We start from the raw sequence: 25,608 nt of genomic DNA, 5'->3' as shown, positions 1-25,608 counted from the left end.
ACTGAACATGTTTTTTTGAAGGTTTGGATCCTTTATTTATAAGTAAATATGGATGTTGATTATCTTGGCTGAGTCTTTTGTTTCCTGGTGTTGCTATAAAAATGTTGAGATGTATACTTCAAAGGCTTTCAACTCCTGCAAGTATTCCAGATTGAGAAGAGGGGTTGTTCAGAGTTATGCTCAGTCATATCTGTCTGGTGACTGCCCAGTGGCAAGGGTAGATCTATTCTTATTGGTTTTTCATGAAAGACTTTGTCTTAAAACCTTCCTCTTCATTTTCAAAGCTTTATTTTGGGATATTGACAGTTAGTTTTTCTGGGTATCTGAAATTTGGGAAGATATTGGATGTTTGCTAGATAAATAACACTTTGTTGTGAATATTTGCTTTTAAATTGGGCTTAATTCCCAAGCATAGTGTAGCATACAGGTTTGAGATGTGGAATTTTCAAGTGCATTTGTTGGTGCGAAAACGTTTATGTATGTTGGTTGGGATTTAAGTGAAGGCCTGGTGAGATGGAAAGTATATCAACGGGTAAAATAATAAAAATGGTAAAACTGAAAGAAGAGAGAACCTGAAAGAAACAACAGATTGGCACAGTCTAAGTTTGAGCAGAGGAGGAAGGTAGGCAGTGCAACATTTTTGAAGAGGTCTTTCTCATGGATGTTTTTGTTTGTGTTTATATAGATGCAGAATCAATGACTTATTAGCCATCATGACTAAAAGACTTTTTAGTGTATCCAAAGAAATTGCATTTTTCCTGTCTAGCTATGTTTTCACTAAAAACGCATTATCAAGTGGAATCACATTCATGCAGCTATTCAGTGACCCGAGTTAAAACTAGTAAGAAAGATTTATGCTTAAATTTGTTCAGCTCAAGGAAATCTTTACTGTGAAGGAATGTATAGTTTTTATTCGCCCTAACTGCAACCTACTTGGAGGCAACACGTTAAGAGAGAGCCGCCTCCAGTTCTCATGAGGAGCGCTCCAGCTTTGTGCTTCAATTTTGATATTTTTCTTCCCCCCCCCCCTTTTTTTTTGATTAATGTTGTTTTGGATAGACAAAGTCTCTTGGGAAAGCTTGCACTGTGTGGAATGTGTAGTTTCCCTGCTGAAATGAAAACTCAGAGGGGGTAACTGAATATTCTCCGCAGCCAGTGCATTGCCAGTCTGAAGAAAAAACAAACACACTTTCTGAGAACAGTGAGCATTCCTTGAAACCCTAGGAGACAGATTTTTTTAAAGAAAGAAAAAAAAAAAAAAAAGAAAAAAAAAAAAAAAAGACCCTGTCAAGGTCTTCAGGCTCAGACTTCTAAATTGTTGACATTCTTACCCCATTTGGTCAGGCTGGTACCTTGCTGAGAGCTAAGAGCCGCGACTGGTTACTGGTTAGCACCTGCGTTTTCTGGTTTAAAATTGTGATACTGTAAGATATGTATATTTTTTTTCTCCCCACCTCTGTTTGACCTTCTAGTCAGTTCTAGTAATTTAACTCTGCTTTATATTAATGATTTTCCCCATTTTTCTTACCTACTGGGCTTCACACCTTCAAATGAAGTTTATTTAGAAGTAATCCAGAAATGTCTGAGCACTTGAGCACTTGAAGGACTTGAGATTGCCTGTTTAGGAGGCTTAAGATTCATCGGTCCCCAGTTGCTTGTCCTTCTTTTAAGCTCTGACTGACTTCAGGGTTCCTCCTGTGGCAACCGCTCAGGACTTAGCAATGCTGTACTAAACTTTTTTCTTGTATATGTGTGATTTCTACTGCTGCTCCCTTACTTTCAGCTTTACTGTAGATTTGAACCGCAGTGTCAATATTCTGGTAGATTTTTGATTTTCAGAGAATAGCCAGGCAGGTCAGAGACAGATAGCAGTTTGAAAACTGGATATACTGAGATGTAGAAACTTACTTTGTCTTTAGTTATCTGTATTTTTCTAAGATAAATTCTGAAAATTAAAATGCTTGAGTACTATTAATAACACAGCCTAAGAGTGGGGTTCAAAACTAAACCTTATGCATGTCATTCTTTTTAGCTTATATTTATAGATTAAAAATTTTTAAGAACATTTCTACTAAACTTAAATAAAGAGAGCTTTAATTTACTTGAAATAAAGTGGCTTTATGAGATCATGCTAATGTACTTTCATCAAGAGATATAGCTTATTTCATTAGTTATTAAATAGATACTTTTGTAGTTCGAATGTCCCGAAAACCTACACTGTGAGCTCCAGAACTCATGAGGTTGTTTCCTGTGGATTTATCTCATGGTTGATCAGCTTTGGTGTCTGAGAAGGTGGCAGTTCTTTACGAAGCTTTCTGCAGCTGCACTAATTACAAAGAATTCTTCTTTGTAGGCTTACTGGTATTTAATAAACTGTGAGTCAGAGATACTGTAGTAGTCAGGGCAAAATATAATGGAAACATAAAGGAAAATCTTTGCATTGAAGACAAGGTGTCAAATCTATAGGAAGAGGTGGGATATGGATTGTGAGCAAGTGAGGGAGAAATTAAAAAATTAAATTCCTAGATCATGAGCTCAAACAACTGAAAGACTGGAGACTGTGTTGACAGCAAAAGAAAAGGGAAGACATCAAGAAAGCTGAAGGCTTGAATTGCAGTGTTCAACACCTACAGCTATATTTGAACTCTGTGATGGTGCTTGCCAGTCTGGCTGATCAAGCTTTTGGGATTTGTTTTAAATTTAAAAAATGAGTAACTCATAATGGCTGTATTTCCTGTATCAGGATGGGAATTGCCAAAACTTGAATTCCTTAATTTATTGTGTATGTTTTTCACTGCATGAATAACTCCAGTAAAAATTCAACAGATGAGAGTGATACCAGTGGCAGCAAAATAATTTTCCAGTGAGTTTCCCATAGTATTGCTATGTTTTTCAGCAGTGTGACACATTGCTTTTCTTTCTTGGATCTCAGACCGTTGTCTTTTCTTCTAGCCAGAACTACTTGTTAGCTATATGGATTGTAAATTCTCAAATGTTTTCATAAACATTACATGCCTAATAAAAATGAATTTTCCCTACCAGCTTGTTTCAGATTTTTAGGTTTTATAGCATGTCAGACCTTTTTGGAGTTGACTGAATGGTTAATATTATTGGCTATATAGTTAATATTATTGGTTATCTTCTTTAGAGAATTGGATTTTAAAATGATTCTCCAAAGCTGCATTTGCAAGTGTGATTAACTGTACTGTATTGAACAGAGCTCAAGATCACAAATGCTTTTGACTCCCAAATTTCCACTGAGTATTGTAGTCTTCTCAGGAAGTTTCCTCAGCTGCATTTTTCTTTCCTTCCCTATTACACCTTATGTATCATTACTTTTGCTTTGTAGCCTTTTCAAATGTATTTTAAAATTATTTTAACCATCTAAGTACTGCAGTAATTATTATATGAAGCTGATAATGGAAAACTCATTATCGTATTTTAAAGGTGTCACTATTCAACCTCAATAATTCTGCTATTTGACATGCTTTATTTTCAGATTGAAGATGGGAGCAAAGCTGCAGCTGTGGACAAGTTACTGGCTGGGGATGAAATTGTTGGCATCAATGATGTGGGCCTCTCTGGTTTCCGACAAGAAGCAATCTGTCTGGTAAAAGGTTCACACAAGACGCTGAAGCTTGTAGTAAAAAGGTAAGCTTGTGACATTCAGTTGCAAAGCCAAATGTATTCAGACTCTAAGCTACTGGGCAACTAAATCTGCCAAGACTTGGCAAGTTAATGAAAGGACTTTCATTATGTGTTATTAATGTTCATGTTTAGAAGCACTGAGCGGTATTACTTGAATGCAGTAAGGTGCTGACCAACATTCTTGAACATAGAATCTTTATGGAAGAAGACATGGAGTAGAGGTAGCCTTTCGATCGGAGCAAAAACTGAGACGGTGTGTTCTGTGAACACTGTCTGTTATAACGTAATGAATCAGGACTCTGTTCCTGTCTGTCTTCTTGAAACGTAGGGCATGAAAGAAACTCTCTCACCTGCCCTGCTTCCTCTATATTTAGTTAGCTGACATTGATAATGTTTTTACCATGTTTTGGTATGCAGGTCAGTTGGACTGTGAGGAACTGATTACATGGGAAAAGTTTGAAAAACAGGTCTTCTGCTTTATGAGAATATTTTAAGTCTTTAGCATTTTTTGTGTAATTTGATAAAGTGAATTTTTAGTTAGGGATCAATGAATCAAAAAATTGAAAAAAAATCTATCAATGCAGTATTTTTGTGGTGAGAAATGAGTTTGACACATATGATGATAAGTGTAGATGTAACAGTCATTCTGAGGCTGTCTTAAATGGGGACTATCTTTTTGTGAAAGAGCACTAATAGATAAGAGAGGTATTTAAGTAACTTCTCACCATTGGGTTAAAAAGGTGCTTTTGTCAGAAGAAATTATTGGAACGTGAACCTCTCTGACATATGGTACAGTTTATATCTCTACTAAAAACATCTTCAGGAAGCTCTCCCAAAATGTAACACTAAAGCTAATAAATGCAAAATAATATGCATTCCTAACTATTATAAATAATGTTTATCTTCAGCAGTTTCAGCTTGCACTGGCCATTCCAGTAGAAGAACTTTTATTAGTGGAGGTTACATCAACTGTTTTTCTTACTGAAAGGGAAAACTTCAGGGTTGAGAGGTTTTATAGACATTGAAGAATCTGCCAAGACAGCAAGCCTTAATTGCTTTGAATAACTTTACAATGAAAGGAAGGTTTCCCTGTTTCTCAGTCCTTTTTGGTTTTGTGATAGTAATGTGCACAGAATCTGTGAATTCTAGTCTATCTCTGGAAATAGCAGAAATTTTGTTGCTGAAAAACGCTAGCAGGAGACACAATGCGCCAGTCTTGCCTTTCATAATTATTTCACTCCATTCATGTGTTTTTGGAGGACTTCTGTATAGCTAATCAAGCACTGATTTGCTGCTGGAGATTTGTGACCATTCCTTGCAGGCCACAGGGCCCAATTGCTATGCATGCCTACACACAATTTGGTGCAAAACTGATGGATTTTGATCAGTCCTTTCTCATGCCTCCTCCTTTTCCTTCCCTAGTACGTGTGCAGTGGTCACAAGCAACCTAGCTGTTCTAGCCAAAAGACTGAAATAGTGGCCGTTGTTAGGGAAAACATTTTTGTCTGGAATTCATGAAGACTTCCATAGCTCCCAAAACAGGAAAGAGCCTTTTGGGTCATTGACAAGCCTGCATAATATTAGATAAAATTTTATAAAACTTACTGAATGAAATTAGCTAGGGCCTTTTGTTTGTGGTTTTTCAACTTTGCTCCTTCTCTTGGAAAGTTGCCTCAGGACATCAGTCCTTTGACGGTCAGAAAGCTTTTAACACCCAGTCTCAGTTTATTCTTGGCCAACTTGTTCTCATGCACTGCTGTGTGCTGAAATAGCTTTTCTTTTCCTGTTGGAAGTTCAAATGATGCCTTTTATTTTGTTGTTTTTTAAAAAAAAGCCTTGCTGCATGCTTTCTTCCAGAAGTTATGGTTTGGACAACAGTATTGTTTTGTTTTGTTTACTCTAAATCTTAGGCTGAATTTTTATGAGTGCTTTAAGCAGTCCTGTCTTTAAGCAAAGCAGTTGTGTGGTGTTTGTATGAGCACTCCTGCAGGTCTGGCTTGAATTGCATCAGGGAACTGATCTGACTGCAAAATTACTTGGGGAAGCAGGTTTTCAGTTGGATAGGACCACCACTTGCAAAGGCACTTTAATAGTTTACAGCAATCTCGAAATGGCTGCTTTAGGCATTTTTAGACCATTTCAATCATCTTTAGATCCACCCTTACTGTTCTTGGGGGGACAGGGAACAGTTCTGTAATTTCCTTCCAGTGAATTATATGTAAGTTGATATGTTGATCCTGCGAGGGATTTTAGCATCTGTATGTCTGCTTACCCTGTGTTTTTTGTCTAGCACTGTGATGGGTCTCTATAGTGTTAACAGTTTATTCCTGGTGGATGGCAAGTGTGAAATCATGAAACAGAAATCATTTAAGTTTAGCAACCCAATCTTGAAGGTCATAAAGGAATCTGTTTTAATGATGTTTGCTCTTGATATATGTGAGAGTTAGCTTGGAATGGGAAGTGGGAAGCAATGATCTGGATATTGTGTTGAATTTTTTTTTCTAAGGTTAACTATTTCTAGACTGATTCAGAAGTATAAAAATGCTTTAAAAACTATAAAGATGTAGAAAAATTAGTTTTTAACAATATTCTTCTGCAGTTTAAAGAATTTATTGTTAACATAAGTAGAACTAACACAGCACAATCTAGTTTTACTTGTCCCTGCTGAGCAGCTCGTGCATGTGAAATTCCCCCATGCAGGTCATTCTTTATTGCAGTAAGGCCAATTCCTGATCTTACACTGATCTAACTGGTTCTGTACTTTGGAAGCTGTAGGGCATGCTGATTTCATTTTAGAAGCATTAACTTATTTAAGCCAAAAGCAAGTGAAAAGTTCTTCCATAGTGAGTAACATTCATTCACAATTACTAGAATTTGACTGTGACCAGAAATTCTCACGTGGCTGATGTGGTTTAACAGTGGTAGTTGGCTACCACAGAAATGACTCTTTAACAACTGTTTTCAAAGACTCTGATGCCTGAATTGCTTAAGGGAAAAAATGTTTGTTTCTTTCAAAAAACAAACAAAAAAATAGCAAATTTAGTAGCAAATACTAAATATACTGGCTATCAGCATGCGTGCTTTGCTTTGTTTTTTAGAAACATTGCAGTTGTGCAGTTGTGATTTAAAACAAACCAGGACTGTGCAGCTGGCTCAACAGCAAATGTGTGATGTTTAGGTAGCTTACAGATACTGATGATGGAACAAATGCAGTGTACCTTTTGGTCTTGAATTGAAAGAGTACTCAGGAGGCTTTATGTTGTTTTCTCAAGTGGATTTGTCAAAACAACACATCTTAGTTATGTGCTAGTTCTTCAGTGCACTACTGAATTATTTCCTGAGTGGATTCTTTTCTTAGGAAAAGGGGAAAGGAAAGTGTGCTCAGGACATCTCTTACAGAAATTGCATTTGTTTTTCTGTTCTTTGGGAAAATATGTATGAATATTCATAAATGTATGTGTAAAATTGCTCTGAGTGTTGATACTTAGGTGGTTACTATATTCCATATAATTCACTGTTCTTATACTTTTTAAGTTAAATTCCATTCAGGTTATTAAAATAAACCCTGTTCCTTTGCATGTGCTTGGCACAACCATATACTATAAAGCCATGAAAGTTCTGAACACTTTTTCCACAATGAATTAATGAGATTTAATATAATAAATTGTTCTAAGTTCATGCACAGGTGACACATCTGTATGGGGTCTGTTAACAATAAAGGGAGATTGGGTTTAGTTGCCCTCTGGGAGCCACCCTAAGAAGTTATGTTAGACAGAAACGTGCATCCTTTCCTGCCCATGTCCTTATGTCCTTTAAACACAGGAAATTCCACCTGAATATAAGGAAAAACTTCTTTACTGTGAAGGTGACAGAGCACTGGAACAGGTTGCTCAGAAAGGTTGTGGAGTCTCTTTCTCTGGAGATATTCAAAACCCACCTGGACGTAATCCTGTCTGACAATGCTCTAGGTGACCGTGCTTGAGCAGGGGGGGTTGGACTGGATGGGGACTGAATGGACCAGAGGTCCCTTTCAACATGAGTTGTTCTGTGATTCTGTGTATCTGCCTTATGTCCTCTGCTTCATCGTGCATACTGATCAATCCACTGTACATCTCTCCCAAATCCATGGTGACTCAGATACTCCCGCTCTTCTGTCCCCGTGCATCTCTCACCATACTGCTGTCCAGTCCCTCTCTTCTGATCCCTAACAGATGGATGATAAAGGGAAGCAAGCAAGCTTTCTACTTCTTCAGGTGGAGCTAGATACCAAACCAGGAGGAGAAAATGGTCTCAAACACATACATATGCTCTGCCTAGTGCATCTCTTCACCACCATTTATTTGCTCATCCTGTTACTCACATGAATGGAGTTGAACTTTTGAACAGTACCTGTGCACATCTTCTTGGTCACTGGGGCTGTCTTGCTGGCTGCTTGAATCTTGTGTTAGTGGAAATGAAAACTAGGTGGACAGGCAAGGAGTAGCCATGGACTTCTTTCACATAGGGTCTGCTGGTGATGGGAAACTGGAATTTCTGTTGAACTTCACCAGCTGTCCAGAAGCTGCCAGCACCTGAGAGGCAGCTGTGAAATTCTGGAGTAGTTTTGGCCAAATTGTATGTATGCAGACTTGTTTTCTTTTCCTTTAAATAGTATTGTGTTTCGATACCTTTCTGTGGTGAAAATGCCATTGTTTTCATAACACTGAGGAGAGTCCCTTGTTGTACATGGAAGAGGAAAAGTGAGCGAGAAGAAACAGACTTGACGTAAGAAACAGACTGGACGTATGAAGTGCAGCATGTAGCCTGAATGTGAAATAAAATGTATTGTGTGAAATCAAAGTAAGGGAAGCAAATGTTACAGTAGCTGAATTATTAACAGCTAGACATGGGAAGTTAGTCTTTATTGGCATGGCACTTGGTTTAAAGAAACAGCCATAAAATTCAGCACAGCTGAAGCAGATCTTTTAATGATTGTCCTGAGGGCTCCAAGATTGTACAATAGTGTCTTAGATCCTGAGACTTTAAGAGATATCCTGGAATAAAAATCTGCCTCTCTTTTCTTTTATGGCATTCAGATAGAAAATCACTGAAACTTTGTCATGTGCTGATCAGAGAGGTGCTTACCACCACTAGTGACCTTTCCATAGTGGGATTTATGTAACTTAGCAAAGGAATCTAGTCTTATCACTAGTGCAGTAGCTGTCTGTGGACTCCTTAGCCCCTTTTGGCCCTGGGAGTACTGTTACACTCGAGAACGTCTATTTGTGAGATGATTTAGGAAGATGGGGGAGACAGTGTTTTCTGTACTATTACAAGACAGACTGAGAATTGTGGTGAATTCTGTCTCTTACCTAGGTTTACCGTTTGATAGATTTGGTTTAATAGATTTTAAAATACTTAGTACAAGAAATAAAGATCACAGAATCACAAAATGGTTTAGGTCGGAAAGGACCAAAAAAAAATTATTATTATTATTTATTATTTATTTTATTTTTAAAAGGATAAAAAATACATGTACTTTTGCAAGTTTTAAGCAAATACTATAGATATTTGGTCCATAGTTATGTTTTTTTGTTCAATATACCAAATACATTCCCAGACAACCCCTACTGAGGAGGAGTAAAGTATATTTTGGGCTTTAAATTCGTAAATTGTTTCTTGAACTAGAATTTATTATGGCAGAAGAAATTGCAGTGGTTTCTCTCTTGTTGCCCAAAACCAGATTTTTCAGTGCCTGTATTTTCAGCCAGACCGTGGAAATAGTTAAGAAATTGAAATAGAGCTTTCCAGGGATGTATATACATACTGTCATACATCATTGCTGTAAAAAGCAGGCATGTGTGATAACCCTATTCTACCAGTGTTTCTTGCAATTAATGTGGGCATGGAAATCTGTGTGCTAATTCAGATCTTGTGGTATACCCACTTACAGAGTAGATGTTCATAACACATGCATACAGCTAAAAAGATCAAGGCTTGGATGTTTCTGTGTGGCTGTAGTTGATGGAAGGGCTGGATGGCTAAATTCCAGTTTCACAAATTCACTGGGAAATGAATTGGAGTTGCCTTAGTCCTCTCTTCTGCACTAAGCCAGATGGCCAGTTTATTTGTGCCGTAAGGTTGTCCTACTAGTCCCTGCTCCCAGCTAGGTCATGCAGTGGAGAGAGGAGCAAGCTTTCTGTGTTGGGATCAGCGCCAGTCACCAAGTCGGGGCCTGTATTTCCTATTCTCTCCTTTGGTGCTGCTAGTGTGTTACCAAGAACCAAATGACGAAATGACTGCAAGTGTAACTTGTCATGTGAATTTCATACAGGCCTTCAAAAGCCACTAAAATGAGTGTCCTGTATTTTAAGGAGTGTCTAGTAATGCTAGCAGGATCTTTCTGTGAAGGAATTTTAATGGGCCCTATGAGTGATTGCAGAATAAACCACTCTGCACTTTGTGTACTCTCTGGGAATCCACAGAGGAGGTTGGCATGGAGCTTCTATTGTGCTCAAAACATACCCTCAAGCCTTCTGAACAGGCAACCTCTGTGCTGGCAGTGCCTTGACAGCAGTTCTTGTTCTTAAATTGCATAATCCTATGCTAATTGATGAAAGGAATGGACATGAGGAAAGGAGGGCATGCTTTCATCTTATATTTCAACAAATTATACATTGAAAGAGTCCTGATGAGGACCATTTCCCCTGCTTATCTATTGGCACAATCGCTTAATTAATGTAAAAATCATGTATGTCTCAGTTCACTTTACCTTTATCCTAAAAATGCCACTCAGGTATTTGAATATTTCTCATGCCAGCTATCTTTTTGTTGGGCCGTGCATTTAAAAAGCATTTCTATTTCTTAATTTTGGCCACCTTACCCATTTCTCAGTTGCATAAATGTGGTTTGATTTGTGCTATTAGTGACATATTAATGGCTACTTAAAGTGAACATAGGCTTCAGTTTCTCAAATTGGAGGAATGTGGCCCTTGGTTTCAAAGAACACTTTTAAATTTCTTGTATAATTGTCAGGCCTCTCTCAATATAAATGTTTTAGCTGGCATGTTTTAAGTTGTTGTGGCTTTTATAATCTTATTCTTTTCAAATCTAAAAAGAAACCTAACCTGTAAAACTTGAATAATAAAAGGCCAAAAACATGAGAGAAGTCACTGTGTTTGATCAAGTCAACTCTGTTAGGGTGGTGTGTTGAATACTAGGGAAGACATAGAAAATTATTTGTGGGTAAGAAGAATTTCATATAATTTGAATATGCCTATTCAGAAGGGTTACTTGTGGCAATGGTATTTAGCTTTGTGAAATAATCACTCAAATTGGACAATGCTACCTTTTTTCTGGAATAGAATATGCACCAGACAGTAACAACCTCTGAGTCATGACTGGGGAGGGGGCCAGCTCTTCAAACCTGCAAGCACTTGCTAAAATGGTTAATTTGGGGCATGAGTAGTTTCATCAACTTTAGTGGGAGTACTCATGTGACCAAAGATGAAAAAGTATACAAGTACTTACAGGATTTAACTAGAACTTTTTACCACGCTGTGCATTAGATTTATTCTAAATACTGCTTTCCACTGATGAACTTCAATTTAGATACAAATTGTAATATGTAACCTCTTGCTCAAGTAGGAGAAATGATGAATTACAAAATTTACAAAATTTTGTAGTTACAAGCAAAACCAAAACAAAACAAGTTACAAACAAGAGTTACAAAATTTTGATATCTTAAGACATATGCATTTCACACAGTACTTTCACATGTGTGCACACAGAGAATTTGAGTTTGACAGCAGTAGATATTGTAGACCTCTGCTCTCTCCTGACTGTAACAAAGCTGTAACTCCATCCATTAAAGATAAAATAAATAGTGTTTTTTTATGTCATAAATTCTTTGCATTTGCAGTGAATGCTTTTGTGTATGTTGTATGCATTTTAAAATGTTCAATAGTTTGGGTTTGCTTTTCAGCACTTAGGAGTATAGTTTTCTTGTTTTTTGTTTTTTTCTTTAATACTACTTAAGAGCTTTGATATGTGCATACAGAACTTCAGGAGAGTAGTAATACTGCTATTTCGGTTCTTAAATACACTGCAATCCTCCATGTGGTACTTCTAAGTTACGTATTTTGCTTTCTGAAGATAAAATAATTGGTGAGACTGAAAATTTGGATGCTTTCTTAAATGTTTCCTTGTCAAGTAGCTTACCATGTTGGATAGCAGAGATTTTATGCTCAGCCTGATCTAGTAATTGCCTATAACACCTTCCAATTTGCAAAGCTTTTAGAAGGTGTTTAGAATAATTTATGAACTCAACTCTGAACTATGGAGAGAAGACCATTCAAAAGCAGGGTGTTCTTCAGAGCAGATGCAGACGACGTACAGAACAACCCATTCATAAAGCTAATGCAAGCACCTTGCAGGTTTAGTTTCTGAAATACCAAATAAATTTACATCTTATCTGTTCAACAAGAAACCGCTTAGGTGCTATGGCGGTTCCTACAAAATCTGTACAATACTGGATCACCTGGTAAAACAGAGTCTGGCACAGGGACACAACTGCTGTTTCATTGAGTTACCAGAATGTAGAAAGGCCTTTATGCTTTTAGTCCAGCTTCATGCTGAGTGCAGGAGAACAGCATAATGACAAAAGCTGTGGTTTGGGGAAATATCTGTTGTGTTATGTTTAAAACAGAATCAGTACTTTGTTCTGATCACAGAGCAGCCTTACAGGCAAGGAGGCACCTGAACTGGGTCATGACATCTGGTAGGGAACGAAAAGGAGGTGGGGGAGGGCAATGCCTTCAAAATCTGATATGACATTGTGTGTGTCAGAGCGAAAATCCCTTTTCCAAATAAAACTTCAAGCAGCTCAACTGGCAGAGTTATTCTTTGTACAGGCATAATAATTTTTATTATGTGGTTACAGTGTTTTAACCAGGCATAAGGCAAGCTAAGGCTGGACTTGCTGTCTCCTGAAATGTCCTGTGACTGAAGGATCTCTCCTTTTCTGCTCCCATTTTTGGGTCACTTTGGCCATGCTTAGGTAGATCACAGCTGAAATCACTTCTGAGTGCACATCTGTGTAGAAAGACCAGTATGTGGAATGCAATTTATAAGAAAAGTCATTTAATTTCGGGATAAATATAAAACTATAAACCCATTGCGGTAGGCATTTAGCTCTGCCTGTCCATTAAAGGAGCACAAAGTAAGGATGAGGATGAAGTAGTTATGTAACTTAGTCAACACTTTTATCTCAGACATCCAGATGTGTCTGTCTAGTTCCCTGAGGCAGTTAGGAAAAACAGTTCCAGAATATGAAAGTTTTATCATGGTAGTCTATTGTGAATTTAGCAGGCAGGAAGATAGATGATTTACTATCTCATACAACTTAATACCTCATTGTTGACAGTACATGTGTTACTTGTAAATGAAATTACTGTTCTATCCTGTCCAAGCCTGTACAGTTGGACCAAGGTACAAGCAAATGGTGGTGGTGAAATCCTGATTTAATGGATGAAATCCTATTATCTTTAAGAGACTAAGACTTGCCAATTTATTTGCATTCACTTGTTTTCATAGATTGAAGGAAAAGCAGAGAACTGTGTAGGTCACGGTAGTTTCTCTGCATGTGATGTGCAACTTATTAGGTCATGGAGTAGGGAAGGAGCTGCTGCGCTGCATTGCAACAAGGTAGTAAGGGCTTTGCGGCATGGCCTCTTTTCAACGAGGCGCTGAGCCGCAGTGCGGGGCTGCTCCTTGCTCCATGGTGCCATTTGCAGGCACAGGGTGACTGCGAGATGGGGGTCAGGCCAGCTGGCTACCCTGACGCGTGGGAGGGGAGGGCAAAGAGCAGCGCTACACACTGTGCCGGTCTGGCTGCGGTGCAGGATCGGGCAAAAGGGGATTGTGTAAACCTTTGCGGATGTTCTGGTATGAGAGAATAGGCATTTCAGGTAGGGTATGTGCCTTAGCTGGAATTTCAGGGCTCTGGACAGATGCCTGCCTTTTAGAAAACTATTGATAATATTTCTGTTAAAATACTGGTTCAGTCTGCCATTTTATTTCTGAATAATACTGCATTGCTTCATTAAATTTTATTTCGGAGCTTATATATGTGTGTATTTTTAAAGAAACTTCCTGTGGATCTTTTCGATGCTCTCTTCCCCCCACATCCCACAGCCAGGGAAATCCGTAACTTAAGCCTGCGGTTATATTTTTATTTTTCTGTTTTCAGATTTCAGATCAGTTCTTTTTTTAGGGATAAGGAACTCCTACTCTGTCTTGCATGGAAAATGCTGCAGTTCCCTTAGCTGCTTCCAGAAAAATAGGCTACTTCCTCCTCCCCCCACCTCCTCCCTTTTTTTTTTCTTTCTTAGAATCTATCGACACTTTTCTTGGAAATGTTACTAAGAAGGGAGTATAACACAGGTAGATACTCAGTGCAGTAGGCATAGACAGTAAACAGCAGTAAACAGCTTTTTTTTTGCAGTAAACAGCAAAAAGCAGAAATACAGTTTTGATGTTTACCTCATTAGGTTTTAGTGAGTTAGAAATGCCCCCAAAACGTATCGTGCTATCAGAAAACAACCTTTTAATTTCATATGTCTCAGGTTTTGAGTGAATCATTTTAAAGGTGCCTAATAGTCAAAAACTGCTGAGTAACGTCCCTTTGAAAACGGAAAGAGTAATGAAAGTTTCAAAGTCATTGTTCAAAAATTGAGACACCCAGAATCCCTCCTGACTTCTGAAGATCATGGCTATCGCAATTAAATGTCTGAGGGCTTCTCTTAAATGTGCCAGTAAGACTGCCTAACCACAATAGATTTTTTTATTTATTTATTTTAAATGGCTGCAAGTCCATAGTTTTCACTGATTTAATTCTTTGCTGATAGCGCTCTCTTGTGGCTATGATTTTCATTACTTAACTGAAAAGGATTTTGAAAAATGTATCTGTAAGTTTTAAGATTTCTGCCTTAGAACACACAGTTTCTTTTGGACAAGCCTCCCTAGTTTAAATAGGGTAGTATTTCTTTATATTGATGCAGGAAGTCTAGAGAAAAATGTCTAAAATATGCTCCAAGAAAATCTTCAAGGGGGCATGCATATTTGAGCTTTAAGGTTTTTGATCATTTTTCACCTTCATGTTTTTGATGAAAATCTGAAACCCTGAGCAAGAATAGCCAAGGAAGTTAGTGGGAACTGAAGTTCAAATTGCCATCCTGAGTCAGGAAGAGAAGAGACAGAGACTGACAACTGTAACAATAGATTGGAATGCAGAAACTGCTACTTTATTCTATGTTTTCAGTGGTGAGGAGATCAATTTCTGTAACTTTGTTTTTTAAAAAAAATGAAAAAACAAAACAAAACAAAAAAAGACTTCTGAGAAACCTTTCCCAGAGAAATAGATGAATAACTTCTGGTAAAGGTCACTCACCCTAAATCACTATTTTCTAATTCTGGGGATGGGAGTGGTGGGTCTTGGCCAGTTCTGCATTAAGCTAAAAGGTTCAGTACAGTGTTCAGTTATTTTAATAAGAAAGTAAGACTTTCTGGAAACTCGGAACATGACATGCAGGGTTTTTCTGTCAGCTAGGAAAAAACCACTATGCTGGGATCTCTGGGATCTACAGTTTCCTTTTTTAAGAAAAGAGCAGATATTAATGAGAAGTTAAATTTATTAATCATCAGACTCAGTACTGTCATGATTTTAAATCTGGCATCATAGCTTTCTGAGCATGTCTGAATTAATACCAGTGTGTGTAATGGACTATAGGCTCCTTTCCCTTCTACACTGTAACGCAGGAGCAACTAGAGAGATGATTTATGATGTTTACTCGTTGTGTTCTCTTGGAGAGAGGCAGGCAGATAAGGGGATGAGGGTTTTTTTGCTTAAAATCCTGGACTAAAATGTCTCTGGTATTTGATTTAATGAAGTTCCTACACATGGTATTGACCTGGTCACCTCATCTTTTTTTGATCTTTGCATCCCAAGTGTAAAATTAACACAGTAATAATCCCTGTACTTTCAGGAATCTTTTTAAAATTTCAACTAATCTTCTAGAAGTGCTTTCATATTGATTACTGTGAGTGATTTATTTACAGTTGTTTTTCAGTAAATGTTATGCCGTGCCATGCCTAGTACTTTTTGGTAGTCAGGTTAAGATGGAGCTTGCTTTATTCATTTAATCTTCTGGCTCTGGTCTAGTTGGACAGCTTATCAGTATTTGATTATAAACTAAGAAAAAAACTTCTGAAAGCCAAATTAAAAATCCTGTTATTCAGCTACATTTTGAGGTTCAGGTTTCCATTTTCTTTAAAATTATGGAAATACTTTTTTATTTATTTTCCCCTCTTACTGCTCTACCTAGGTAATTCTAATACAGTTAAGTTTTCAAATGGTAGATCCAATAGTACTCACACTGTGTAATTTATTCTTCTATTAGACAGAGTTGCTGGAAATTTTAAGGGAGAGAGGGGAACCCTTTTCTCCACTTGATGGTACATGTCTGTTTTGCTGAATGATCACTAAGTATAGAATACTATTTGTCAGCTGGACTTTGCATCCTCATTCACACAATGGTAACTACATGTTTTTAGAATCTTTTAGAAACTCCGTTAGAAAAAAACCCCGTCAAAGAAAAGTCGTCTTTCTCTGGTCTGCGTGTGTATGTGTGAGTGTTGATACTGATAAATAATGGCTCATGCTACGTTCTCTTTATTCTTTTTGTATATGACTTCCAAAACTATCTCATGATAGCTTTAACATCTGTGAGAACTTATGCCCTCACCTTTTTTTCTTTCTTTCTTTCTTTCTTTCTTTTTTTTTTTTTTTTGGGGGGGGGGTGGGGGGGAGGTGTGGAATAAATTCTTGCAGTTTGGCTGGGAAAGTTTTAGGCATGCCTCATCTAACTTCCAGCGAGTCCACACAGTGGAACTATAGAACTTCCTTGTAATTGTTTAATGCTGCCATATGTTATGTTAAGTAGATATCTTAGTAAAATGCAAGTATGCCTGCATAGAGTAAGACCTCCTTTTGCCAGCCTCCTCCTCCTCCTTCTTGAAGTTTGGAGTTTTGTGTAAATCCATGGTACTTACAGCATTTCCTTTGCAATTATAAGCGCATCCTCCTTTGATCCGTGGAAAGCAGTTCATTTTTCATGCACAGGATATGGGTCAGTCAATTGGTAAGGAAGCTGCGGTGAGGTAAACTTGTGGCAACCAGCCTGCTGTGTAATAGCATAGAGCCAGTAAAAATGTGTATTCGATAAGTGTTTTGCGTGATGGGTCAATGAACCTAAGGAAGAAAATCTGGTTTCAGCTCACATTTCAGTATGTGAGAAGGAAGTTTCTCTCCCTCTTACAACTGGATATTACTAGATTCAAATCAGAAGTCATTGCACAATCTGCATTTTGCCGTTCTCTGGCATTTCAGATTCAAAGAGATCATGAAAAACTGAGGTGCTGCCATGTAGGCATAGTGGTACCAGCACATTTGCTTCAGAATTTCTGTTCTGCCCGTTAGCTTAAAGGAGAGGAGATGAAGAAAGTTGGAGGAGGTTAAAGAGAATGAAGGGAAAGTAGTAGTCAACTGGCATTTGAGGGGCAGAAGGAAAACATACCCTAGGTTCGCTTTTTTTTTTTTTTTTTTTTTCTTTAGGATAGATCATGTAGTTTAGAATAGATCATGTAATTTTAATGAAAAGTTCATATGCTGCAGAATTGTCAATATAAATATCGCTATGTAGAATCATGCAGCTGTTATAGCCGGCTAGGAACTGCTATAGCCTGTTCCCTCAAGAATTACAGAGATTTTCACCATCCCAAATTGGGACAAAAAGTGAAAACTTTAAAAAACAAACAAACAAACAAACCATCCTCAAAAGTTACTAATTAGAAAAAGAAAACTTGGATGAAGTCAAAATGCTTCATTTTCTTTTTTATGATATTGTTTTTGAATACAAAAAAAATCAGATTTAAGTCACTTTAAAATACAGATTTTCTGTTAGAAGTGCTTACTCAGGTGACTTAAGACTCCTGAGACACTTTTCAAATTTAATTTTGAATTGAAAATGTTACTGAAAGTGATCTCCTGCAAAGATTGAGAGTAATAAAGACGTATATCCTTGGCAGGACTCAGGAAGGGAGAACTTCTCATTTTAACACTAGTAAAACAGTTCTCTTAAGTACAGAAATTATTTAGGTCAGATAAGATGAGTTTTTTGTTGTTGTTGTGTTTTTTATTATTTTTTTTTTTACTTTCCTTGCATGCTGAATATTTAACTTAAAAAGAAAACAAAACTTCATCTAGAAAATAATACTCTACAGAAGTTACATTATTCACCTGTCAGGGTGTGCATTTCTTCTTTAAAACACACAGCTGCTCTGTGTGTATGTGGGACGTTTCAATACCTAGCCTGTTTATTTCTTGATACAAAAGGTATGTGCTAACCATTTTCTTAGTGACTGTCATACATATTTTAAAATTGTCAAAGTGTGTGTCTGTGTCATCCATCTGCTCCCTTACCCTCCCTCATTTTCTACCTCCAACATTGCCAAAGTGTGGTACAACCCAGTTGTAATTTTGTGTGTTGCTGAACGTATATTCTGGTCTGACCGTATTGCTGTTTCCGTCATTTTGTCATTTTCTAAAATGAAATGGTAGTTTTCCTCTCCTTTCATGGAGTGGAGTTTAACACTTATTTCAGTGTGTTATTCTACATTATGCTTTCATTATCAGCTCGGAAAGAATACAGCTTTACAGGCTGTTTTTATGCCTGCTTTTGTTGAAGAAACCTTCAGTGCAAAAGCATCATAAGACAAATATTCGTCGACTCTTTGTCCATTAACACTGCTTAAGAAAGTAATCCGGATGTAACAGCTTGCTGAGTGTTTCCATATGTTGTGTCACAGGCCAAAAACCTGATACAAGGATGATCCAAGGCTTTGGTTTCTTCTGCCTCCAAAGTATTGTACTAATTGCTTGAGGCTGTTCCAAGCACTCATAGCCCGTGTAAGTGGTGGAGCCAGTCATCTAGACCTACTCTGTACCTGTTGGAAGAAGTGACTGCAGCACAGGAGGAGTGAAAAAAGTTGTGCTCAGACTGTCCTGGGACTGGGCTGCTCCTTAAGGGTGCAGGAGAACTGTTATTCCAAATAAATCCTGTGCAACCTATTACTGTAACCTTTACAGCCACACGTGTGATAGTGGTCAGCGACCATAACAAGTTTATGTGTAAAAGTCTGACCAGAGGCAGGGTAGTAATGGTGTGAGTATAGAACAAAGCTTGTCTTTTGGAAAAGATTAGTGAAATAAATTGTCCTTTGAAAGTCCCTGGAATTTACCAAGCCAAGTTTATTGCAGGATGGAAGGACATCACCGTTGCTTCTCTTCATAGGCAAAGATGATTTCTGATGCCTCTCTGACCACTGATGATGTTAATAGTTTCTAGGGATATCGCAGGCTAGCTCTCTTTAGGGGAGGTGCCGCTCCGTGAGAAGATAAGCTAGCTGGTTCATTTATTTTAATTAAAGAAATATATATAGGAAACAATCTGTAATTTCCAAATGCTGTTGAAAACCTATTAAATCTTAACAGGCCCAGATGTTCTGGAGATTTTTTTTTTTTTTTTTTAGTTTTGTTCCTTGAATATTTTTTTAATTTCATAGGTAACTTATTTACAGTACAGAGTCTCAACTTGGACCATTAACTCATGTGTTTACTCAGTAGATTTTAAAAGAAAAGGATGAAACGATTTATAAAGCTGGCTTCAAGAGCATAATCTAGGCGTATTTTCCACATGCCATTTCAGGTGACGCTCTAAATTTAAAATAAAAAAGAAAACAACTGCCTGCGCCCCCTCCAAGAGCAGGCCCTGATTTAATTTTTCAGGCTTCAGTCAGCTTTTCTGTGCCCGGCTCCGTAGGCAATCTCGACGAGGAATTGTTGAGCAGAGTCACAAGTATGACTAATCAAAACAGTTGGGGCCTCTTAGCGTAGCGCAGTAATGAGGCTTCTTTGTGAATCTAATTATATCCCCTAAGCTTGCACAGAGGCGCCGATCAGCGCAGGAGGCGGACGGCCTTTGTGCGGAGGGCCGCGGGGGTCTCGTGCCCCGGTGCTGGAGCGTGGCACGCTTTCGCCCGGGGACGCGATCGAGCTGCGCGTCGCTGGCGCGTCGCTTGTGCCGCCGCGGAGGCTGTAAGCTCGAGCGTGCCTGTCGCGTCCGCGCTGCAGCCCTTTTCTCCGTAATTCATCCCCGTGCGTCCCCTCTCTGGCCCCCGCCGGAGAGGAGGGAGCTCTGGGGTCTCTCCGGGGCCAGGGTAGCCCCCCGGCAGCAGCGCCGCGGAGCTCCGGAGCGCTCGGGCTGACGTGGGGAGCTCCGCACCGCGGCAGCGCGTGGCCGTGCGCGCGAAGTGGGGATGCTGCTCGGGAGGCATTTCTCTAGGCTTTCCGTACGTCGCTAACCTGTCGGTAGAAGAGCGGCGCGGTTCTGCGCGGGCTTTTTCTTGAATGTATTTAATTAAAATGCCGTGATAGAATTGTTGAAGTGAACTCAACAGGTGCAGAGCAGGAGAGGGGAAATAGAAAACAGCGGACTATTTTGGTATTTGTTTGCCTATTCGCTTCCTGTTTTTTCACGCAGACCTGTGGTCACTGTGCTTTGTGTTGCTGCTTAGACCCCCCGGCGGGCAGCAAGGACCTGTGCTGAGGTAGTTTGCAGTTGCTACTTTTTCATACCTCTGCGACTAGTTGTCTTGGGCAGGACTGCTAATGTCACTGTGCAGGTGCTTATTGTCAGGACAAACTGAGTAGCAGAGTTAGTCTGTGCTGCAGTCTGAAAGTTTTCCAGCCAGTCTCTAGCTTTTATTAGTTTAATAAGAAAATTCAATGGAAAAAGTTTCCCTGGCTTTTTTTTTTTTTTTTTTTTTTTTTTTTTTTTTTTTTTTTTTGAGGAGAAGGAGGAGACATGCATGGAGTACAAGCAAAACTGAAGAAAACATTGCTTAAATATGCATGTGATCTGCAGTTTTTGGAAGAGGGGTGGATTAAATAATATATTTGCCAGAAAGAGTTTTTTTTTTTTTTTTTTTTTTTCTTTACTGCCAAAACAGTCCCTGCTTGCTGCTCTTTAAGAACATATGCTGTGAAGGTGGAGTGCCAGAACATGGACACAGGATAAGGTTTCTGTCTGTATCTGCTTAGTGCTGACCAGATAGAGCAGTCTGCTCTGTTAGAGAAATCCTTAAGCTCGTGAGGTTAATGGAGTCTCCCTTCAGGATGAGTTTTTCAGATAGAAATTGCTCATTGTGTTTTGGGGGAAGGGTCTCAGAAGCATTATATTCAACCTCCATGGGTTACTGATGTTTTATAGTAAAGCAGTGCAGTAGAGAGTCTGTACATAAAACATGTTGCATTTTTTTGCTGACGTCGCTGAACTCTGAATAAAGCTATATAGTATTAGATTGATTAATCACTTGGAGGGCATATGTACTATTCAGTATGTCTCCTTCTTCAGTAATTGTTTTTTTCTATATATTAAAGACATCTTTTATATTTTTTAAGACTGTCTTATACTTCCCAGGAGGAGCTCTGTACTCTGTACCGTTCCTGTGCCTTTATTACAGCCCAGTTTTGTTTCCCAGCTGAAGGAGAATAGCTGTTGTACAAACAATAGAAAGAGCTAATAATTCATTAGAGAAAGTCACATTCACTATTTCAGATTTTAGAATAATGACATGGTCAATTTTCTTTGTGTGAATATAGTATGGTTATTTATTGTGAGATTATCCATAGATGCTTTTGCATCAGAATCCATACCTTTTTTTTCTGAAGATAGAGGTGCATAGAATGAAGTCCGTTATTAAACTACTCAGTCACTTTGGAGGGATGCTGAGAGATCTTTTGGCTGAATTTCAAAACACAAGCTTAGCTGTAGGAGTAATTATTTATCAGTATTAGTCAGCCCCACCCCATCTGTATTTTATCAGCCATTGTACCTGATCTAGCCATCCCTGAGATAGTTCCTGACTTGATCTATACTGTATCCAACTGATGTTTCAGCTTGGGTCTTCATTTTATTTTTGCCAGGTTGACTTTATAAAACTTACCCTTAGTGATAATTAATATTACTAAAGAATGGAGATCTGAAGGGTTTGTGTGAGGTGGTGTGAAAGAGGAGTAATATGTTAAAGTTTTGGGTTGTTATTGCTGTGAAGTCGCTTCTGTTTTCAATCGTACTTGGAAAATGGATTTTATTTTGCTGTGAAGTCACTGAACTCAGTTTTCAAGTCTGCTGATGTTAAATATGGGGCATTTATTTTGGCACATTCAGCTTCTGATAAATGAGCCTCTGAAAGCCTAAAAGAGTATTACCTGCTGAACAATATCATTTCTACTCTGAGGATCCCAGAAATAGGAATGGTCTGTTCACTTTTGAACTTCCAACTCTTAATGGGTTTTATATTAAGGCAGCCATACATCTGCACAAAGCAAGGTTTATACATGTTCTCAAAGCATCCAAATCAAAGGAGACAATATTGCCACAGTTAAGAGACTAAGTAGGATTTTTGTTTTCTAATTAGGATAAATTTACTGAAGACTTGAGTGTGTTTATACTGTGGTTGAACTCGCATTAATTCTTCATCTAGATAGCGGGTCAGACAGACAGCTCTTGGAGCTGCTCCTTGAGTGGTCTGAATCCCATAGGTGGCTCAGGTAAGAACAATTCTTCAGTGTTGACTATTGTTATTCTGAGATAGTAAGTGAGGGGGCTGTAGCAGCAGAGAACATGTCACCACTTTGATACCTTCATGTTTATTCTATTTCCTGTTTGTGAAATGTCAGTCATATAATTGGCATCTGCTTTTCTGGAAAGGTATCAAGTTACTGGGAAGACAGAAGGAACTAAGCCCTCTGTTTCCAGGATGCAGATACGCCCCACTGTTCCTCTGTATGTGTGTGTGTGTGTGATTGAGGGAGGAAGGTTGGGGCAGATGATAAACACAGCAACAAGTTAATGCGTCCTGTAAACACAGTAGTGTGTGCAGAAAGCAAAAGGACCCATCTTCTCAGCTAGAGAAACAAGAAAGAGAGCATCATAGGCTTTGGCCCAGGTACTCAACATGAAGGAGACAGGGCATGAGGGAGGAAAGGGCATTTTTACCCATTCTAGTTTTTGTGATCATCAGCCTGATCTTAGTCTTGCCTAACCACTGTGTCCTTACCCACACTGTCTTGTAGCAGAGAAGGTTGAAGTTGGGGTCTAGACATCTTTCTGATAGAATAAAATGACCGGAAGTGAAGCAGGACATAGAGCCAGCCTCAGAAGAGGGGCCAGCCTCCTTCGCTTAACACACAGCAACCCCCATCTCCCCTCTAGGGATGGAAGGAGAAGTGGCCCTGTCATTTGCAGGGAAAGGCACAAATCTGCAACCCAGCGGACTCAAATGAGTTCTAGTTGACCAAGCTGACAGCAGTGCCAAAGCTGCCCATGCAGATCCCCTCCATCTTTATGAAGAGTTTTTACACAAAATGTTGAAGAATTTGGACTCGGAGTAATATGGACATAGGAGGAGCTTATGTTCCAAGAAGTTGTGGTAAAATATTGTCCCTTTGCCAATGAAGAAATTGTAGATTAATGTATCAGTGTGTCAAATTGTACTGTGCAGCTTCTTGCTATAAAACTGTTACTGCTGAAGTCATCAGTTGGAGATTAAGAAGGGGATAAAACTTGGAATTGAACACTTAGCTTTCCCGCCTGAAAGCTGAGCTACCACTGGGAGGTAAGAAGGATGAGGTTACCTCAGAAATTATTGTGTAACTGTATAACCACTTTATGCCTCAGGTTTCCAACATGTTAGGGCAGCTAATATTTCATGCCCAAATTATGAGCTCTGTAATGTGCCAAGACTTAGGTCTAATGTCTGTTTTGATCTGAAAATAGTTACGACAGTAGAAATCCTTTTTTAAAAACGTGCCATATGTCACACACAGTGATTCACAGTTGTACAGCTATCTCCATATAGCTTATTTGGTGGAAGCATGAATATACTACAGATTTTTATGTATACGTATATATGTCATCCAGAAGTGACTCACCTTTCACTCAATCTCACTAACAAGTAATTCTGCCTGTAGGTATTTATTAAGGTTTGCAGTATCTTAGACAAGAGAGAAGAAAATTGCTTCCTTTTAAAAGGGCAGCTGCAAAAAAGTGTGAAAGAAATTTAAAGCACAAATTATTCTGAAGTTGCAGATATTTTTAGTGCAGCAGTTCTTAAAGCTTGTCTCAAATTGTTTCCTTTTTCCTCTTAAATCATTGTTATCCTTCTGAGGCGAAGAGATGTCTTAAGGGATTCATAGCTTCTGTGTAAAATCTTACTTGGTTCTTTATATTGTGAAAATGTTGTAATTATTTTGTACAGTGCTACACTCATCTTTTGTCTCAGTTATGGCTAAGCTGGGCCAAGTCAGTCTTGGATGCTGTGTGGCATGGCCAGTATTTTTAGTTGGAAGGTTAAAAATTTAGTTTAAGAATCCCAAGTGTTGTGAGAATCAGTTGAGAATCAGTATTTGAGCACATAACAAATGCAGGCTCTTAAACAGGTGAGCAAAAAGACTTCCTCTGGGCCTGCTGAGTTAGTTTTACTTCTTCCTTCAATTATTTTTCTGGCTTAAAAGATTTTATCATTGGTAATGGGAACTGTGGTATTATTCTAAATGTTTATTTCATCAATTACCATTCCTGCAATGCCTCTGAATTAACCCTTCTGTTTTGTGAACAATTTTATTACCTAATGTCTGTGATACACAGTTGAAGTTGCATTATCCTCTGGGTTGCGATGCCACCATTGCCAACAAGGTTTCAGCAGAAGTTTAGAAAAGGCTTTAGGTATGGAAGTGGGGCCTCTGAATGGGGCCACAGGTTTGTCATTCTTCATAAATTCCCTTACTGATCCTGTGAGCTGGTACTGTTTTCTGTATTCCTTCTCTTAGTTTTGGCTGAGCCAGGGTCATTTCTTCTGTTGTCTTTAAAAGACATGGTACAGTGCTTGAAAAGCCAGAATATGATGGTAACTCTGACTTGGAAATATTTGGAGGATTGAGTTAGAATACTGATGAAGAAGTTAAAGAAATGGGAAACTGAGCTGTATTTAGACCTTAGGATGGCACTGTTGACCTTGTAATGTCAGTATGCAGAAATCTCTCCTTTTAGTACGATGGTGATCTGGATGTTACAGGCTGATAAGGGATAGTAATCATTTTCTGAAGAAAATAGAAGCATTTTTTGTGGTCAGTTTGCACCAGTTTCAGATTAGGAAATATAAAATGTGATCTTGACACTCAAAATGGCTTTCAATTAGGACCTAACGGTTTTACATCTGTCACTTCTGTATTCAGGGGAGCATACCATCTGGTTTCCCCAAGCAGAGAATCTGGAAAAAAATAGATTAGAGCACAGGAAGAAAACACATGTGACAACATGCTGTTGGCCTTTTTAAAATGAATTATTTGCACTCACTGTCTTAGTTCAAATTTTCAGATGCTAGAGTGGTTAAGGAGAAACACAGTTTCAGAGTTGGATAAATAATTCCCACCTGAAGGAAGAACAGATGCTGGGGTTTATGCTTGCAAATTTATATTTATACAGTATTGTGAATCTAGAGTTCTCGAGTACAAGATTTGGTAGAGCAGGGTGAAGAAAGCTCAATTGCAGGTGTAGGATACATCAGAGTAAATCAGGATTGGATAGATTTGATCAGAGGGAGCTAAGAATCTGGGGTTTTTGAGAAGCATGTTTTTCTTGACAATATGACTGTACACTTACGACATGTCTTGTGGAATTTGATGGAACAAAACATTTTTCATTTAGTGGTACCTGTAAATTCATAAATGATAGAATATGAACTGCTAGATTTTGGGAATTAGGAAGAAATATATTTTGTTCCCTCAAACTTTGAGGTGAC

The 25,608-nt window shown here is 38.5% G+C and overlaps 1 protein-coding gene across 1 annotated transcript in view; it reads left to right on the top strand.

The window, feature by feature from the left end:
- SHROOM2 (shroom family member 2) overlaps positions 1 to 25,608 on the top strand; it is a 127,452-nt gene that overhangs the window by 46,640 nt on the left and 55,204 nt on the right. Inside the window, exon 2 of the mRNA XM_062601252.1 lies at positions 3,500 to 3,651. Within this exon, the coding sequence (XP_062457236.1) occupies positions 3,500 to 3,651 (152 nt within the window). The remainder of the gene's footprint in view (positions 1 to 3,499; positions 3,652 to 25,608) is intronic.

The sequence above is a fragment of the Rhea pennata genome, chromosome 1, assembly GCF_028389875.1.
Source record: "Rhea pennata isolate bPtePen1 chromosome 1, bPtePen1.pri, whole genome shotgun sequence".
Lineage (NCBI taxonomy): Eukaryota > Metazoa > Chordata > Aves > Rheiformes > Rheidae > Rhea > Rhea pennata.
Note: the sequence above shows the minus strand (reverse complement) of the source record. Positions and strands in the feature narration are given on the sequence as shown.